The 19,389-nt window shown below is 33.3% G+C and overlaps 2 protein-coding genes across 3 annotated transcripts; both read right to left on the bottom strand.

Annotated features, from left to right (window-relative positions):
• Positions 1 to 3,940: 3,940 nt before the first annotated feature.
• LOC132311281 (uncharacterized protein At2g34460, chloroplastic) lies at positions 3,941 to 8,984 on the bottom strand. The gene is made up of 5 exons (XM_059809127.1): positions 8,829 to 8,984; positions 8,498 to 8,698; positions 6,306 to 6,425; positions 4,328 to 4,600; positions 3,941 to 4,243 (listed from the first exon to the last, which is right to left on the bottom strand). The coding sequence occupies exons 1-5, from the start codon at positions 8,946 to 8,948 to the stop codon at positions 4,079 to 4,081; spliced, it is 879 nt and encodes a 292-aa protein (XP_059665110.1). The 5' UTR covers positions 8,949 to 8,984; the 3' UTR covers positions 3,941 to 4,078.
• Positions 8,985 to 9,730: 746 nt separating this feature from the next.
• On the bottom strand, positions 9,731 to 16,220 carry LOC132311267 (DNA replication licensing factor MCM3 homolog 2). 2 transcript variants are annotated; one of them, XM_059809107.1, is made up of 17 exons: positions 15,993 to 16,220; positions 15,789 to 15,907; positions 15,461 to 15,669; positions 14,165 to 14,295; positions 13,789 to 14,027; positions 13,477 to 13,713; positions 13,140 to 13,294; positions 12,856 to 13,064; positions 12,557 to 12,722; positions 12,266 to 12,465; positions 12,033 to 12,092; positions 11,849 to 11,941; positions 11,391 to 11,575; positions 10,903 to 10,971; positions 10,621 to 10,762; positions 10,344 to 10,439; positions 9,731 to 10,117 (listed from the first exon to the last, which is right to left on the bottom strand). In XM_059809107.1, the coding sequence occupies exons 1-16, from the start codon at positions 16,056 to 16,058 to the stop codon at positions 10,386 to 10,388; spliced, it is 2,334 nt and encodes a 777-aa protein (XP_059665090.1). In that variant the 5' UTR covers positions 16,059 to 16,220; the 3' UTR covers positions 9,731 to 10,117; positions 10,344 to 10,385. The 2 variants fall into 2 exon arrangements, with proteins under 2 accessions (XP_059665090.1, XP_059665096.1); XM_059809113.1 differs by having other exon boundaries at positions 9,731 to 10,109.
• Positions 16,221 to 19,389: the final 3,169 nt, after the last annotated feature.

Genomic DNA, 19,389 nt, shown 5'->3' with positions numbered 1-19,389 from the left:
CCAAGAACCTCCCCGTCGGGGGGACCCACAAGTTGAGCAACCCTTGAGGCCTCCCTGATGGCCTCCACACCTGCACCGTCAAGCACTGGATCGGATTATCAGCCGGCTCGGATGCGTCGCCGCCTTTCAACACGTCGCAGAGAAGCACCCGAGCACTCCCCACCGGCTTCTCCCTCACGTGACCGTGCGCGTATATGTCCACGTTCAACGCCGCCAAGACGTCGGTTTCCGGCAACCTCTCTTGGAACTTCACCTTCACGACCTCGTTCCACGTGGGATTGACGCCACCGTGCTCGTCCACGTGGGTCTTCGCCACGTGGTCTTTCTCGATGTAGACCACTGCGTAAGCTCTCATCTTGGTCACGTGCTTCACGTTCTTCAGGTCTTGGGCCGAGATAATCATCACTTCTATCTCTCTCAGCCGGTCGGCCGCCGGCTTTAATCGCCGGAAATCTGACGCGTGACTCATCAACCTTGTGAGGCGGCGACTGAGTTGATTGAATAAAATGATACAGTAGCGGTGAAGAGAGAATATTGTGGAAACCATAAATGGATGGGGACTAGCTTTATAGATGCTCATATTGCCAACTAATGCACACATACTGACAAAATTATTACCTTATTTGAACAGTTTTAATGCTCATTTCGGATGTGCCACAATGGTTGATTAATACGTGTAGATTTTTAAATTTAATACATATAATTAAAAAAAAAAAAAAAAAAAAGGGTATTAATTTCTCTTTTTAGAATTTAAATTTAAAATGAACACTTGTTATTTCTCTAAAGCATCACACATTGATGGTGAGAATGAATTTTTTGTCACGGGATAGTGAGAATGAATTTTTAATCAATTGTGAGTAGGCAAGCATTAAAAGCTATCTCTAATCAGACTTCTTATTTTTTAAAAGAATAAAAGATAAAAATAAAAAAATAAACTATTGTTTTTATGTGTTTTTTACGTGATTATCGTATTTTGTGATTATGGTATTTTAACATATTACGTCAAACTGAAAGTAATGACATGTTGATAGAAATAATGGTATTAAAAAGAGTTTTTAGCACAATTAAATCTAATTTCAAATTTAAACTAATGAGTTGAAACTAGATTTAGTTGAATATGGTGAAATAATATTTTAAAATTAGATTTAATTGTGTTGAACTCGCTTACTCGACAGCATAATGTTGTGCACTTAAAAGGTTGTGTGGAAATTGAACATCAAATATCAAATGCTATAACTCAATAATACTCTCAAAATAGAAAGTGAAGGGTTTAAGGAGTTTCTTGCCATGGTTATAAAGAAAGAAAGATAATAAAATGAATGGTTTAACATATGTCCAAGCCTGACCCAAAAAACGGGCCACGAGGCCTGCTTTAAATTATCAGGATGATACTGGCCTGATACGGTCTGGGCCTTTAACCAAACAGGCTCCATGCTTGTAAAGCCCAATAAGATATTCCTATTCCCTCATGGCCACGGTAACAACTTTGTTGATAATGATAGTTACAAAGCTTACCAAGTCCAAAAGTTTATGAACTGAAATATCGTGAATGCTTATATTTTACAATTTCAATACAGTGGTTTTTAATTTAGTCCCTGAACCTCTTTGATTTTCAGTTTCTAAGACCAAGTTTTATAGGAAGATGGTGAATTCAGTGAGTAATTACATTGAATTTTTACTAATTAAGGACAACACACATATTCCAACCTTATGCAAGTAGCTAGGTATATAAAGTGCACTCTACTGAATCATGGTTTGGTTAAGATTAATTGGTCACCCTCTCATATTAATTTGGAAAGTCATACACACAGAAACATACATATATAATATAATATATACACATTACACACACATACACATTTCAGTTTGTCTTTATCATGTTGTTAAGTTTGGTATTAACATAGTTAATTAGGCAATATTAATTAGAGTGGATAATCAGTTTAGTTTATCTTTGTCATGCTGTTAGGTTTGGTATTAACATAGTTTAATTAGGCAATATTAATTAGAATGGATAATTTTAGTTTAGTAGTCTCGGGTGGGTACCCAACTTGTTAGACGTGATTTTTATTTTTTATTTTTAATTCAAGAACTCGTTAGACGTGATTTTTTTTTTTTACCTTTAAGATGCAAGAACTTATTGAATGCTAATAAGATAATGGCTTAACTTAAAAAATAAGCAATTAACTTAACTGGATTATTTATGTCCATTAATCAATTCAAATTTGAAAAGTTATGATCTAACATGGCCCCAACTGGTTAAAAAGCTAGCTTTGGGCAATAATTAAGATTACATTTACATCACTTAACCTAACAGTTGCAAATATAAAATATCATACGGTGGTGCACTAGTGCAGGGTAAAAACAAAACATTTGAATAAAAAAATGGAGAATATAAACATCAGTATTTGAATTTTCATCATGTGTCTTTCAATCACTTATGCAACAACTACTTTACTCGTTTTATAATGTTACATTATGATGTATTTGAATTTTCATCATGTGTCTTTAAATCGCTTATACAACTACTACTTTACTCGTTTTATGATGTTGCATTATGATGTAGTGCGTTGCACTAGCGATCCAGATTCACATAACAAAACATCACAATTATTACCATCAATTGCAAGTATACAAACAAACACACACACACACACACACACATAATGTGAACTCTCACATGCCACAAGACAAATTTCAATGGAACTAACAAAAACTTGCCTGGAAATAGGTGTTTTCCAATCATTAATTTAAACACCAAGTGCTATAGCAAAGTTAGTCCAGCCTGGTACAAGCAATAGTGTAAGTGCGAAATAAAAATTATTTTGGCCACCCACCACCAGAAAATGATTTTGTTTGTGGCTAAAGCAACATGTAATAGCTGGCAAATTGTTTGTTAACTCCACAAATCCACCTATAAAACCACATACTATTTCCATCCCTCAGTACACACTCAAAACTCACTTCAACAACAATCCTCAAAACATCCAAAATTTTCTTGTTTTCTTAGGCACACTCAATAGCCTAGTTAGAAATGGAGGGTCTTAGGTTGGCCGTGTCTTTTACCATCAACATTATGGTTCTTATGGCTTTTGCTACATCTGGAGCCAAGGCTGCACTTGAAGCACCGGCACCGGCACCGGCAATGGATAGTGCCGGAGTGGCACTCTCTGCTCCAGCTGCAGTTGCCGCCATGGTTTCTCTGATTGCTTGGTTTTTCTAGATATGATTCTTTATTTATTTTTATTTTTTCAGTTATTTCTGAAGCTTTTTATGGGGTTTTCAGATTCTTTATTGTAAGCAGTGTGTTTTCCTTGAATTTTAAGCTTTGAGTAATGTGAAATCATGATTATTGAATATTTCATTTCTCATTCAATATTAGTCAATATATGTATAACAAAAATGAAAATAACACAACTTGAACATAATAACTAGTATTAGCACTGCAAAAAGCTACAAGTATCTGAGATAGACACTTGGAAGAGTGATTTTTCTTAGCTTCTAGGGTAACAATTGCAAGAGTAAATACTAGCACTCTAGACCTACCTTTTAGTTATGATATCCTACTAGCCACCATCGACTCTAAAAGCTTACGATGTTAGAGAGGGTGTAACTTTGATAATCATATCATCTAACAACTAAAATTTTGCAATTGCTCATGACAAAATCAGGCTTTAATAAGTGTTTAACAAGGCTTCTGAAGATTGAACGTAAAGCTCCTCAACGCATCTTGACTCCTATCTTTGTAATTTCTTATGACAAGGAAAAGGAGAAATTAAAAAAAAAAAAAACATGAAAAAGCTATCAGAACCTAACCTAATTAGCCACTATACTTTTTTAAGTGATATTTTTCATATAATATAAATGTCCTAGGAAACCATAACACCATTAAAGTTGTTGCACACTAAAGTATGAATGGGTGTACGGTTCTTGCACGGGGAGATCTCAGTATATTTCTTCTCGAATTTCATGGAGGAAAATTAAATAAATTATGTGGATATCAGACAAAATTGCCTTATGCTTAAAAGCAACAAAAAAACTAAATTCTGTGTACCCTGTAATTCCACTTTCATAAACAAAATCACCGTTGCTTAATGGAGCCAAATAAGTCCTCAAATGAACGCTTGGGAGCTTCATCACGAGCAACTATCTCGACTACTTTGTAGGACGATTCTGGATGAATCAATGCCTCAACAGCAACTTCGGCAACCTGATCTCTAGATATGGATCCATCGTACAGAGTATCCTACAAAGAGAGATAGAACATGAATAATAACTTGTAATGTATTAGTAATATATGAAACGGAATGTATCAGTTGAAAATTATTACCTCTGGCTCCATGACTATATTTCCTTTCGGGGGATCATTTTTCAACCCACCAGGCCTAATGATTGTATAGTTTATGCCAGATCTCCTGATATATTGCTCTGCTTGAAGCTTTGCTATTAAAACGAGTCCAAACACATTGAGAATTATATAAGCCGGGTTCAAGAACTGCCCCATTGCAGCCCCATTGACTAAAATGGAACTAATGAGGATGAATCTATTTACACCAAGTTTGCTGCATGCTTCAACAAGGCTTACCGTGCCAAAATTATCAACCTGCAATAATAGAAGATTGTAAATGCTGAAAACATCCGTCTCCACCACAGCACATGTTAGAAAGGTTTAGATTATGTACCAAGCAAGGGTTATGATTTTGAGAGAATTATTGATGCCTTGAATGGTAACTATGGGGTACTTAGTAGTTGAGATTTGAGGCTTGGCTCTACAGAAACAATGTGGGACAAAGTTGTGTAAATGAAGGATTTTGATCATTTGAAGATTTGGACAAAAGTGATCTTTTGGGTGGCTGGAATGACGATTCCTTGAGGTTTCACACCCTCAATTGTTCTAAGAATGAAATTTTTGAATGCAGGAATAACAATTCTGCCTTTTTTATTTATTATTTTTTCTTTTTTTTCACAATCAAGTTGGTGCCATGAAGGAAATACTAATCTGCATCAGACTGTTGGCGCAATGGCATACTTATGATCCACGTGTTCCCCTTCAAATGGTGTATGACACAAGTGGTAAAAACGTTCATTTTCTTCATGTAATCTAGTTAGACAGTGCATAATGGGTAATGCATTGATGTTTGCTAGTTGGCACTTTATGTTTGCCTATGATGTTGGCAACCACAAATTAGAGAAGGAAAAAAGAAAGGAAGAGAGGATAAAAGACATATAGAGGAAAAATTAAGAAAGACAAAAAACTAATGCTTTGTTTGGTAGGAAGGAAGGAAGGAAGGAAGGAAGAGGTGTGGAAAGAAAAAAGAAAGGAAGGAACAAATTTCCTTTGTTCGGTAAAGATGAAACAAGGAAAGAAAGGAAAATAAGAGGGATGTGTCATCCTTCATTCTTTACAAATTTTCATCCGTCCAAAAATGGGCAGAAGATGGGGGAGAAAAGTGGACTATTATAGAAGTTTTAAATTAAATACTATCCTAAATTACACAAGTTTTAAATTACAATACTATCTTCTATGAATTACAATATTATAGATATTAATGGACATAACGGTAAAAATAAATTAAAACTTTATATTTCCTTCTCTCATAACTAACATAATAAATTGTGAGCTTCTACTCTCTCTTCCATCCAACCGAACAAAAGAAAGGAAAGACGCAATCTCTTCCCTAGGGATGTCTCATCCATCCCTTCCATCCAATTTTTTTCTTTCCTATCAAACGGAGCACAAGTGTGTATAATTCTAGGAGTGTAGTTCTAGCTATGTTGACGGGGATGGACTAAGCCCGTGAGGGAGTCTCCTCCGAAAGTAACCCAACCATTACGATCACATGAAGAAGGTATGGCATGAACAATCAGCACTACATGACTCATTTACAACACTCCTTACGAGGTTTCTTGAGTAGATTCTATTCTAAATGGCTGGAGTGTTTAAGGTTTCACAATAAGGATTGTTCGCGACTCGTGAGTGAATTCTGATGGGTATCTCTTCCCGGGGAACCTAAGGAATCTGGGGTTTAATTCGGATTTTAGAAAATTCCAATCCAATTCGAGAAGATTGATTTTGGTTTCTTAATATTTACTTAATTATAGGCCATGCAAGCAAAATGTTCTGGTTTGTTATCTTTAATCTTCTTTTATAGGGTTCATCGAGGGGCAAGGAAGATAGGGATGTCTACAACCCCAAGATTAGCAGATATTCAAATTTGAATAGTAAAGAGTAATAGGTCCTATTAGGATAATATTTAATGAAAACAAAATTAGGCAAGAAACCAATACAACAAATACTAATAACTAACCTTCCATGGAGCCAACAAATCCCATGAACGGCTAAAACCTGTGGCACATATCACAGCATCTGAATCAGCACCAATGGCTTCAGCTAGCTTTGTTGAACCCTCAGTTACATCTGCTTTCACCTGCAAATAGACGCATCCCCCAACTCATAACCATAAATGTAAGTTCTAATAGAGATTGGATTGAGTCTCTTTAGATTCATTTTTATTCAAAAAATATGAGTTGAAGCAACCATAATCACACAAACTGCCGCACGCATGGAAATTTGATAGTGCACTTTGCAAATAAAGTATGCGCTCAATGCTCTTTCTCAAGTTGAATTGGAGATTGCAATATATTCTCATATTTTTTAGCATCTTTATCGGTGGATCACAGAAGTTCAGGTTCCATATGGTCAGCAGCATTGGGGTTGCGCAGAAACCTAGAAGCCTTTCAAAATATAGAATATATATGTTAACTTTCTCCAACATGTATGTTAATATTTGGACTTCCTCACCTCTTGGGATTGGATGCCTTCAGAAATGCCTCCCAAGTCACCAAGACCTGGGACAAAAGATACAATCTTGAAAAGAGAACCTAAAGGTTTGCTTGAATCCTAGATGGAATCAATTTTTTGACCATAGAACTGTTTAGACTAATATATTACTTGTCTACACATTCATGATACACTTTGAGGAAGTCTATGGAGGAGAGTGTTTAAAGTATCAATCCATCAATTTCGATAATTGTGTTTTCTAAAATAAAATGAGTGGCCACTCGACTTTTCTAAATTGTTGCAATCCACGGTGTCACATTTTTATTTATTTATTTATTTTTTGTATGATTCTTGAATGTAATATTTTATTATCGATACTTGATGGGTTGGGATTATACTTGTCAATTTGTGGTCTAATTGACAGTATACTTTTATACTGTTGGATCATGGTTTTCCAACTTATTCGGTGGGATTTAATCCAAGCCATTGGTATCTAAGTTTCCATGATGGGAAGGGAGACTTAGGTATGTTTGTTTGTAGAGAAGTCGTTCTCCCCTGTTGTTGTCATATATATAAAAGGTTTTCATAACCGTATTCAGCCCCATCTCATCAACAACTCTCAGAAATGGGGGAGAGCACTCTAATGTTTTTGCAGGAAACTCTAAAGGGTTAAGGAAATTCCTAAAGGACTCTAAGGATCTTCTCCAAAATCTAAAGGTATTATATGACTTAATCATTAATCAGGTATGATGGCTAAATTATCCTCTTTAATTATTAAAGAATTATTTTATTTTTTTTGATAAGTAAAATTTTATAAAGAAAACGCTCAGAAGGGGAGCGAAACCCAATAATTAAAATATTATTGATTTCTACATGAAGATTATTTTATTAAAATCCAACACCTACTACCAAATGTGGAACCCAAGTCTTCTGTCCATAGAGTCACCGGATACTATCCAAGTACCCAGACCGAACAATCATTATTAGAACTGGAAATTGTTGAAAGCAGAAATCCTGAGCTTCAGAAAATGAATTTTATATGATTCACAGTTTCAAATTGTGTTAAAAAATGGATGGAATACTCCAACGGAACGAATCTTATAAAGACATAGCGGATAGACTAAATGAACTTCAGATTCAACAAAATAGATAACCGTAATTGAAAAAGCAAGGCCTAAATACCGGTCCAGCTTTGTCCCAGTGGTCTTGGGTATTAATCCCTGAACCCTAAGTCAATGTTTCGAGACTGGCGGAGAGAGAAAAAAGAAAAAACAAGGCCTAAATCTAGTATATTTCTAGGTAATCTGGTAGAAAGAATGTAGCATATTGTCCATAGAGATACAGTGCAGACTTTGAATTGAGCATAGCCTCAGTTAAATCCCAACTACAGTGCCACCATTAAGTTTCAAATGCACACATGAAATGCTCCTAACCTCCATCAATTGTCAGAGAATGTTAGTGGTCACAGGCCACATAAACTTTCAGGAATTCCAAAAATTTTTTAACTTGATACAAATTTAACTACCTCAAAATGATATTTTTTAATTTTTTTTTCCACTTTCTTGGAAAGACCTAAGTTTTTTGATAATATCAGTGTACAAGGGCTAATCACTACATTTAATAGTAATTGTGTTTCTGGTACTGGAAGAAATTACAATAAACTGAAACCCAATTGAGGAGAAATCAAATTGTAGATGTCAATTGACCATAAATACTCACAAATTGAAGATCTGGGTTGTTGATGGAAAAGCTTGTTTTCGCCTTATCGATGTCGCGGACACCGGCCTTGACAGCGAAACCCTTGGCCAAAAGCTGCTGAACAATCCTCTTGCCAGTGCTTCCAGTGGCACCAGCAACAAATATTTTCTTCTTTTCAGTGACACCCACTTCCTCTTTCTCTGTAATTTCACTTCCCTCCATCTTAAAAACAAACAAAGTAACAAAATCAACACAACAATGGCAAGTGAATTTTTGGAATTTCTGGGGTTGTAGTAAATGACTATGCAAAATTTAAACTTGTTAGGAGAATTTAGGGAATGAAGAGATATACCTTTGCAGCTTTGAGAGGAAAAGATAGGGTTTTGGTGGGAAAGGAAGTGGCAGAGAAGTGTTTGGTGGTGAGAGTGAGGGTGTGAAAGAGAGAGGTTCTGAGGGAGAGAGCACTGGCCATACTTAGTTTGCTTCTTGGGAAAGTAAAAAATTTAACCGCCACCAATTTCTTTCCTTAGCAAGAAGTTGTAATGGTGCCACGTAGTAGTAAAACAAAGTAATAAGAAAAATCTAAAGAAGCATTGGCATAAAGAAAAAATAATGATTTGAAATGGTTGCCGACATTATTTCTTGGGGTTTGTTTCAAAGTAAAATATTATATATATATATATATATATATAATACTTTTTTAAGTAAAATATTTTTTTAATTTTTATTTTTTTAACGTTTGATAAAAGTCTAAATTGACGTTAAAATTAAGTTCATTGAACATGTAAAATAATTTATTAAAAATTCATAAATAAGATATTTTTATTAAGTTTTAATATTTTAACAAACAAATATTAAAAAATATTTTACATCAAAACAAATATATATAAACTAATAATTAAATTCTTAATCATTATAGTAGAAACTCTATTCTCACTTTTTACGAGTATTAAATTCATTGATAAAATGAAAACTGTTCATGCACAACACAAATCTCAAAACCTATGTTTATTTTTTGTTCTGCAAGTAAAAAACTTCAACAAAAAAATAATAAAAAAAAAAAAACCAAGCATTTAGTTGGAAGTTTATCATGACAAGTTATTGTAATGGTCTTGGGGAGTCGTGACAAGGTTGTTTATTGTTAAATTTTGTTCCAAGTTTGGTATTTTGCAGTAGTTTTTGTAACAAATTCAATGTTAAAACCACTAGTATACATGCCCAGAACACTCAAGACAACTTGAAGAGTGAAGCATATTAAGGATGAAACTAAGCTCTCATGTAATTTATCCATCTTCAAGTACAAGTTTTAACCAAAGAAACATCAATCAGTCCCAAACGTTAGTGAAATAAAAAAATTTAAAAAAAAATTACATGAGAAAAGTGACAAATTTCAGACAGGACAGTCGCAAAAATATGTTGTCAGACAAGGCTTGCTGCTTGGCAAAATCCTTGGAGAGCAAGTTCAACATTGCACTGCTTTAATACAGTTTTCAGTCTCATTCCTCCTTCAGAATTCACTCTTAACTGCTTACAACAAACATAGAGAAAAAATTCCATGCCATATTTTTTCTCCAATTGAAGCTGTTGCCATGCTGCTTTGGTAGATCGCATCCCGAAATTCGACTCCCGTCAACTGAGAGACTACAAAATTTCAATACGAATGTAGTGTCTGGTTTTAATAAATATGGAATATGTGCGAAGAGAAAAGAAAAGAAAAGAAAAGAAAAGAAAAAGAAGATGAACTGATAAGCTCGCTCAAATTGACACCAAGCGTTTGGCAAGCAGGGGGTGGCATCAGCCTGATGATAAAATCTTGATGCCTTGATGGTCACGTTATTGTTCAAAAGAATCAAATCAAATTACGTACCATTGAAGTAGTGCAGCTGGGGATTGATCAACCAGCATTTCTTTACAGTATATGCACTGTATCCTCGTGTATCATCACTCTATTATCTCCCAGTTTCTGCACAAATATAAAAGGTTTTCCTTTATGCTATTGCTTAGTCTACTGATGTAAGCAAGTTAGAAAACCTAGCAGAAGTTAACTCAAAAGTAAGATTCCATTCAAGCATATTAAGACACAGGACAACTGGATCCCTTAATTAACTAGAAATACTAATAAATTTACCAAACGAAAGCATTACCTCTAACAAGTACATTATCTCCGCCCTGGAATATGGGACAGCTGCCCCAGTGTTCATAACTGTCTCAATGTCTGCAATAGACATGCGATCCAAGTGGTGTACACGCACATGCTGCCCCAATAAAGAGTTAAAGGCTTCTATTCTGCAAACAAAAGGAACAAACATAAGAACTATTGACACAAACAGTAAACCAACATTTATGGTTCAAAGTGATAAGAGTGTTGAAATGTAAACGAGAATACACAAAAATATGGTCATACAAGTGGTTTATGACAAACCAACCTTTCTGGAGATACATTGATGTTGGATTGGGTTGCAGGAGGCTCATCTACTTCCATGGCTTCCGTCACACTTAACAGAAAACAAAAGAAAACATCAAAAGAATTATACGTAGAGATCAATTTTTGAACCACCTTTTAGTCTCTTAATGTCTGGGATTATCATAAAATTACAAGTATTATGCATATCATATAAAAATTAATCCCCTTCTATAACTTCCTTTACCTGCCTTGAAGTACGTACATACGTTTTTCTACAGTTTTTACCCTAGTACTTCCATCAAGGACTAACTGCTTTATGTGAACGCTTTGGAAAATAAAGCACAATAAGGTTAACATTTAGTCCATGATATAGCTCGAAGTAGTGGCTACTGGCTACTGGCTACCAATGCATTCACAAAAAAATGATAACAATAACTAAGAAATTACAATTATAAGATATTTCATATGTGTGATAGTTTCCCAAAAAAAAACTGCTCATCGCAGACTCACCCTCCTCTACTAGCTGTAAGCCCATGGTCAGTGCTATCAGCGTTACCACCATCATGGTCAGCTTTGCGTTTTCTCTCAAACTCCCTCTCTCTTTCTTCCTCACGCTCGTCCATTTCTGTCAATTCTTTATGGTATATTGCGAAATTGAGAACTTTAAGAGCTGCTTCAACATCCGACTTGAAAACCTGCCCAATACAAAATAAGCATCCACAACAAAGTATTAATAACAAGCACAAGATGCCAATCAAAAATGAGAAATAGTTGAACCACAATAATAAACAAAGAAAAGGTAAATACACAAATCATATAACCATGTTCTCTCCAGTTTCAGTCATGGCTTACAAGGATCAACAGAACACTGAAATTGATGAAGTGTATTGAGAAATGAATGCCAAATACCATAACATCACTACAATCTTTAAAAAAATTGCATCAGAAGAGTGTAAATAATCAGATACCTCTCTGCTCAACTTCAGTTTGGCATGAGCAGTGGAGAGTCGTATTATGGTTTCTAAGCTTCTGGCAGTTATTGGAAGCGTCCCTCCCCCAGTCTACAAAAGGAAAAACAGCATCTTGAATGATTAAGAGAGCAAACATAGCACTTAGGCTCAATACGATTGTTAGCTGGTTGTGCACACTAACCTTTGCATTTGAACTGGCATTTCTGAGCTCTGCATATGTTGTTGCAATATGATCAGATGCCTGTTAAATAAATATTGTTAAAATCAGCACCGGAAAAGCCAAATAAGATTAAGGTGCTTCGGGGAGACAAGGAATTAAGGGTAATCAACAATAAGAGAACCATATTTGTCAATTTGGCAATTAAAAGGACAAAGCTGAATTGATGCATAAACACAAACAAAAAGTATCATCACCTCATCGGTCAGCTCTGGTTGTATCCTATGTTTTGCATAATGAATATACTTCTTAAGAAACTTTATGGTGAGTGTATCACGCTTCTGAGCCCTTCCCGTTTTTCTACCATGCAACATTCGGTTATACTTAACATAAACAGATGACCCATCAGCATCTTCTTCTCTTCCATATCTTGTACTCCCATCAAGTGTCGCCTCACCTGAGAGTTTGAAGTTGCTTTACTTGAACAATTTTTTTAACAGGCTAGTAAGCCCACAAATCATTGAACTACAATGATTCTGCCTACCTACCTCCGTCTATTGCTGAACGATACCGGTGCATACGTAAGACATGCTCTGAAATTCGACGGTCAATATCTGGATCCATTTGATCCAGTACGATAAATAATAAATCAAAACGAGAAAGCAAAGAATCCGGAAGTCCAATATTCTTTGTTGGAGTTAATGATCGGTCATACTGTGCATTAATCCAAAAACCAGCAATAAATCAAGTCAATCAATGAAGCAAATAGAGAAAACTATGCCTTTACATTTGTTTCCATGTGGCAAATTATGTGTGCATTTAAACTAGTGACTTATGTAAGACTTACAGTTCCATAAATAGGATTTGCAGCTGCTACCACACTGCATCGAGCATTCAGTGATGCATGGATACCAGCTTTGGCAATTGTTACAGTCTGCTGCTCCATAACCTCATGTATGGCGACACGATCTTGGTCATTCATCTTATCAAACTCGTCAATGCAGACAACACCACGATCAGCAAGAACCATAGCACCAGCTTCTAGCCTTCTTTCTCCTAATCACAAGAGAACCACCATTGTTTTATAACAATCTCCACATGGTGTCATATGCTAGAACTCAGATGTCTCACCTGTTTCTTGATCAGAAGTAACTGCAGCAGTCAACCCAACACCAGAGGAACCCCGACCTGTCGTTGATATGGCTAGAGGAGCTATATTCATTATTGCTCTTAGCAGTTGAGACTTAGCAACAGATGGATCACCAACCATCATCATATTTATGTCACTAAGAAAGAAGGAAATTAGATTATGAAGGGTCAAATTTTGATATTATGCCAAACATTAAGATGTGTCCCTGAATGGAGCAACATGGCAAAAAAGAAACAGATCCATGGGATAACAAATGATTGAACTGATTTTGATCAATAACATTCATGCAAATACCAAGAGGTATAAAATATTGCTCACCCTCGCAAATGAGTCCCATTTTTCAAGTTCTTTTCTGTCCCACCAAGCATCAATAAAATCACTGCTTTCTTAATCCACAAATGCCCATGTATAGATGGTGCAAGCGAATTACCAAGAAGGTCGAATGTATCATCTCTCTCAGATACCTTCCTAATGTTAGTTATATCTTCGGGAGTGTAGATTGGTGCATTTGCCTCTTTGTTTAGCAGAGTGACATTGTTAGCTATTAGCACAGTCCTACAAAAATGATGTCACTTGATCACACTTATAAACTTCGAAACAGCATGGCACAAAATGTGATACACAACCAACCTGAATACCCCATTCACACTGCCCTTGCTTTTCCCAGGAATAGCTTTATATATCCCTACAATTGCCACACGGTCTCCAGGCTTGCATGAATCCACCAGGTCATCCTCAACTATGACATCCACTGTTCGTGGAAGCTGGCCAGGGGCAGAATTCTCAGGCACTTCTTGCATTGATAGAGTTTGATGGTCCTTGTATGTGCACAGCCCATACTCAGTCACCAATAAATTGCCATTATCATCCTAGGGAAAACATTCAATTCTCAACTATTTTTTCTGTTATAATTTATAATGTAAAGTACTATAAAAAATGACTATAAATGTAAAAAAAAAATATATATATATATATATATATATATATATAGCAAAAGAGAGATTACCCTCGTTGGATACACAGACCCTGTGGGCAAACCCATATTGGATGTAATATCTCGATATTCACGAGCAGTGAACGCTCCCGTGTTAGGGCAGAAGTGAACACTTTTAACAACCTTTGGCCTTACAAGAGAACCTAAAAAATAAAATTAAGTAGCAGATCAGTAGTACGTATACAATACTATCATACACTAATAGGCAACAAATCATCTAACTGTGGTTGTAGTAGCCAAATTTCCTATTTGTATGTCAAATACCATCATTCATCATGTAACATAGACACATAGAAGTATTTATTTTTAGTAATTTAGACAGATAAATCAGATAATCAATCAATTGGCTAGCCACATACGTTCAAAAATCAGTCCCTGATAAATCTAAGTTTTTAAGAAGATATGGATTAATGAGTATTGATAACAATCATCACATCATTGTTCTCATAAGCATTGTAGATTCAGATCCTTTAGTTTTGAGCCAATGATGTTCTGTAGTCAGTACTCCCAGTAAATATATTATGACATCAAGTACTTTGGAAATGCAAGATTGTGATGAACTGTTAACTATTTCACAAATTCTTAAGTCATATGACCATCTTAACAGGTTGAACTGCAACTCAATCAAGTTTCAAAACTAAGTCACTTAGGTAGTCTAAAAGATCCATATTTAAATTGAGTGGTGGCATTGCTTACCAAGAAGTTGGAAATTGGGAAAACGAAAAGAAAAAAAGAAAGGGAGAAGAAAAGGCTGGAGATGGATCTTAAGGTAAATGATTTTTGGTCCATTTTGAACCACCTGGGATGAGAAACCTAATAGCTGACTTGGACTATCCACAGAATAGGAATTCAAATTACAAGGGGGGTATATACAGTTTTTAAATTAGTCCCAAATTCTTAATCCAATTTTTTTCATCAGACAAACAAAACCCAAAATCGTCCAATACATATAAATCATTCCAAAGTACTCCAAACAGACAAATAATTGAAGTTTTTCCTGAAAAATAAAGCATCATTCTAATTTTTCTACCACACATGCCCATGTAACTCATATTTTCTCTGGATTGTTCCTGATCTATACCAAATAATTAACAAATCCCTACTCCAATGACAAAAAATTATTGAAAAATGAAATTGGCACAACTGAAATAAAAAATAAAAAATTGTAATTTCAGATAATTCACCCCAGACTAGTTGTAACTTCAGTTCCAAACACCATTATATTTATTTCAAACACATTGTGAACCACAACTAGCACATCTAACAAATGGTGAACAAAATTCAGGAACTTAGAGAGCAAAGGAGTACATTTTGTGATGATGCCCTCAACGCAGACCATGGAACCGATGAAGCTGGAGAGGAGATCTCTCGGCGTAACACGACGCGAAACAAAAGGGCCTTCAAAGCCAACAAGCACTTGCTCTCCTTCCTTCAAGTACTTGGGATCAAGACTGCGAGCAACTTCAGTGACCGCATCGCAAAGCGGTTGTATGTACTCGCTCGGACTTTGAAGGAGCCTAAAAAAATTGTACAAAAACGAAGTAAATTAAACACAAATAGGGCCTATATATATATACCCATATTTATTTATATATATAATATGTAATGTAGAGATGTGAAAATTTAGGCGAGCTACCTGCGAGCCAATTCTCGATCTCCCTTGAAATCGAAGAGATCAGAGATGTTGACGATGAAACGGCGGCGCTTGTGGTGAATCATTTTCCTGATTTCGTCGATGTAAGAGTTCCTCCGGGCCTGATGAATTGAAGAAAGTTAGAGAGAGAAATAATTTAAATAGAAGAGAGAGTAATGAGAGGGATGGATCGGAATTAGGGTTTACATCTTGATCGAAAAACTTGAGGAAAGCTCGTTTGTGCTCTGCCCTGACTTCCTCGCTGATGTCCATTTCTTGGCCTCTGTTTCTCTATCTGCGACTGCGATAATTTGTGCTTCAGATAGAGAGAGAGAGTGTGTGAATAGAGAGAGGAGAGAATTGTTATGCGCTTTTCAGCCCTAAGTTTTGCTTTTGGCGGGAACTAGAGAACAAAGGTCATTTACTTTGGCGGGAACTAATATCGTCGGACTCTCGGATCGAAAATGCCGAAATATGCTAAATACTGTATATAGAGCAAATGAAAAAATATATAAAAAAATTCCAAGCTTTGCACAAAAAACCCATTTGACTAAAAATTTGACCTAAAAGTCCTCTTGACTATCCATTTATTGCGTGAATTAAATGTACCAAAATACTCCGGACTTGCGAATGAAATAATTCCAGGAAATTCATTTTTTCTTTAAACATCACTTTAGTGGTTCGTAATTTTTTTAAAAAAATTAATTAATTTCTATGGAAATTTTAAAGGAAAATAAAATAAAAATTTATTTTAAATAAAATCTAAATTTTCTTTAATTTTTATTAAGGAATATTTTTATCATTATAACATCACTTAAGTGGTACACAATTTTCAAAAATTAGAAAGGAAAATAAAAATCTAAAATGAAAAATCATTTTACGGTTGGCAGGTCTTCGACATCAAATGTAAAAGACTAACCCAACCCTGGTCCTGAGTTGGGTGGGCCTGTTTCTTTCCTTCTGTTTTCCTCAATTTGGGCTTTGCTTGGACATGAGATTGTATCTGTAGGTCTGGTTGGTTTTGCCCAGTTTTCTTAAGGTTATGCTGTGTCCTGGTGGGCTTGATAGCCCAGTCCGGTTTGGGCTTTGGGTATTGCCCCCGAGTATTTTTATAAATGCTTTTTCTTTTCTTTATTGCATACTTATTACTTACTTACCGGAAATATAAATATATATATATATACACACACTAGGAAAAGACATGTGCAATGCACATGTTGAATGTTTTATAGATAATGTGATAGAGTTTTATAGAAAATAAAACAGCCAATTTGTGATATATTTTATAAAAATTATTTTATTTTCTTTAAATATATTCTTCTTTAATTATATTTTCTCTTATTAAAAAAAACTCAGATCATAATGGGTGCATGTAAATGGAATTCTTCCTCTCAAAGTCAAAGCCTAAGAGTATAGCGATCCGCGAAACTCTTTTAAAACCTCTTTTTATATCAATTAATAAATAATTTTTTATATTAACAATACTTGTCTAATTAGATTTCCTTTTATTAAAAACTCAAAATAAATAGGTAATTTGTATTAGAGTTTTTAAATAAAATCTTAAAATATATCTTTGTCAAATGTATTATAATTTTATTGAAAATAAAATAGGTAATTTGTGGTAGAATTTTTCTAGTCTAATTAAAATTTCTTTTATTAAAAAACTTATAATAAATAAATAAATAAGAAATTTGTGTTAGAGTTTAATAGAAACTCTTTTAAAAACTCTTTTTATATCTATTAATAAATATTTTATGAATTCTTGTCAAATTAAATTAGCTTTTATTAAAAATAAAATAAATAATAAAAAACTCATAATAAAAGGTAGTTTATGATAGAGTTTTAGAAAAAATATTTTATTTTTTATATCAATTAAAAAATATTTTTTATATTAATAATTCTTGTCTAATTAGAATTTCTTTTATTAAAAAACTTATAATAAATAAATAAATAGGGAATTTGTGTTAGAGTTTAATATAAACTCTTTTAAAAATTATTTTTATATAAATTAATAAATACTTTTAATTTAATAATTCTTGTCTAATTAGATTTACTTTTATTAAAAAAAACTCATAATAAATAGATAAATTGATAATTTGTGTTAGAGTTTTATAGAAACTCTTTTGAACCTCTTTTTATATCAATTAATAAATAATTTTTTATATTAGTAATACTTGTTTAATTAGATTTCCTTTTATTAAAAAAACTCACAATAAATAGATAAATAGATAATTTGTATAAGAGTTTTATAGAAACTCTTTATTATGTATATTTAAGTGTTTTCTAGAGTTTTTTTTTTTTTTTAAAAAAAAAAGTCTTTTCATATCAATTAATAATTTTTTATATATAAATAAATAAAAACTGAAACTCTTTGCACATTTAATAATAATATAGATAAAAACTCTTTTTAATAAATACGGAAACTCTTTGGCAGAGCTTCTGTATTTTACTCTGTAAGTCTAGATTTCAACAATTCTCAATTTTTGTACCCCTTCCTCCTTCCTTCATACCTCTATTTATAAACTTCTTGAATTAATAGGATTATGACATGTGTCATTTTTTAATAATTACATAATCATAATTGGGCTGGCCGGTTATATTGTGATAATTATCCATAAAAAATAACTATATATTCTTTTTATATTAAACTAAAAATAAGAGTTTTATATATAATGTGATTAATATTATTAGGTAATTTTGTAATTAATAAATATTTTTGTTTTAATAATTCTTATCTAATTAGATTTACTTTTATTAAAAAAAAAATCATAATAAATAGATAAATACGTAATTTGTGTTAGAGTTTTATAGAAACTTTTTTAAAACATCTTTTTATATCAATTAATAAATAATTTTTAATATTAGTAATACTTGTTTAATTAGCTTTCCTTTTTATTATAAAACTCATAATAAATAGATAAATATGTAATTTGTGTTAGAGTTTTATAGAAACTCTTTAAATATATCTCTGTATAGTTTTATTGAAAATAAAATAGGTAATTTGTGATAGAGTTTATAGAAATTATTTTATTTTCTTTAAATATATCCTTGTCTTATTAGATTTAATTTTATTAAGAAGCTCATAATAAAAGCTAATTTGTGGTAGAGTTTTCGAAAAATTATTTTGTTTTATATATAAAATAATAAATATTTTTTTATATTAATAATTATTGTCTAATTAGATTTTATTTTATTAAAAAATTCATAATAATAAATAGATAAATAGGTTAATTTAAATTTTATTATTTAGATTTTAGTTTTTTAAATATTTTTTTATATAAATAAATAAATACTTAAATACTGAAACTCTTTGCACATCTAACAATAGTATAGATAAAAACTATTTTTATATCAATTAATAAATATTTTTTTATATAAATAAATAAATACTGAAACACTTTAGCAGAGTTTCTGTACTTTAATCTTGAATTCTAGATTTCTCAATTTCTGTACCCCTTCCTCCTTCCTCCATGCCTTTATTTATAGGCTTCTTTGATTAATAGGATGATGACATGTATCCTTTTTTGATGATTACATAATCATAATTATCCAGAAAAAATAACTATTCTTTTTATATTGAACTAAAAATAAGAGTTTTATATAG

This window comes from Cornus florida, unplaced genomic scaffold (genome assembly GCF_030987335.1).
Source record: "Cornus florida cultivar Cherokee Brave unplaced genomic scaffold, ASM3098733v1 CherokeeBrave_3.0.0_Hap2_Chr01, whole genome shotgun sequence".
Lineage (NCBI taxonomy): Eukaryota > Viridiplantae > Streptophyta > Magnoliopsida > Cornales > Cornaceae > Cornus > Cornus florida.
Note: the sequence above shows the minus strand (reverse complement) of the source record. Positions and strands in the feature narration are given on the sequence as shown.

What these genes read in the sequence shown, in the direction of transcription:
- LOC132311281 (XM_059809127.1), bottom strand. Translation starts at nt 8,948, where the DNA reads ATGGCCAGTGCTCTCTCCCTCAGAACCTCTCTCTTTCACACCCTCACT. An exon ending in TTCCTCTCAAAGCTGCAAAG is followed by an intron (nt 8,699 to 8,828) that starts GTATATCTCTTC and finishes TTTGTTTTTAAG; the next exon opens with ATGGAGGGAAGTGAAATTAC. An exon ending in ATTTGTTGGCTCCATGGAAG is followed by an intron (nt 4,601 to 6,305) that starts GTTAGTTATTAG and finishes CTATTATTGCAG; the next exon opens with GTTGATAATTTTGGCACGGT.
- LOC132311267 (XM_059809107.1), bottom strand. Translation starts at nt 16,058, where the DNA reads ATGGACATCAGCGAGGAAGTCAGGGCAGAGCACAAACGAGCTTTCCTC. An exon ending in TGAGGGCATCATCACAAAAT is followed by an intron (nt 14,296 to 15,460) that starts GTACTCCTTTGC and finishes TTTATTTTTTAG; the next exon opens with GTTCTCTTGTAAGGCCAAAG. An exon ending in TACTTCTGATCAAGAAACAG is followed by an intron (nt 13,065 to 13,139) that starts GTGAGACATCTG and finishes TCTTGTGATTAG; the next exon opens with GAGAAAGAAGGCTAGAAGCT.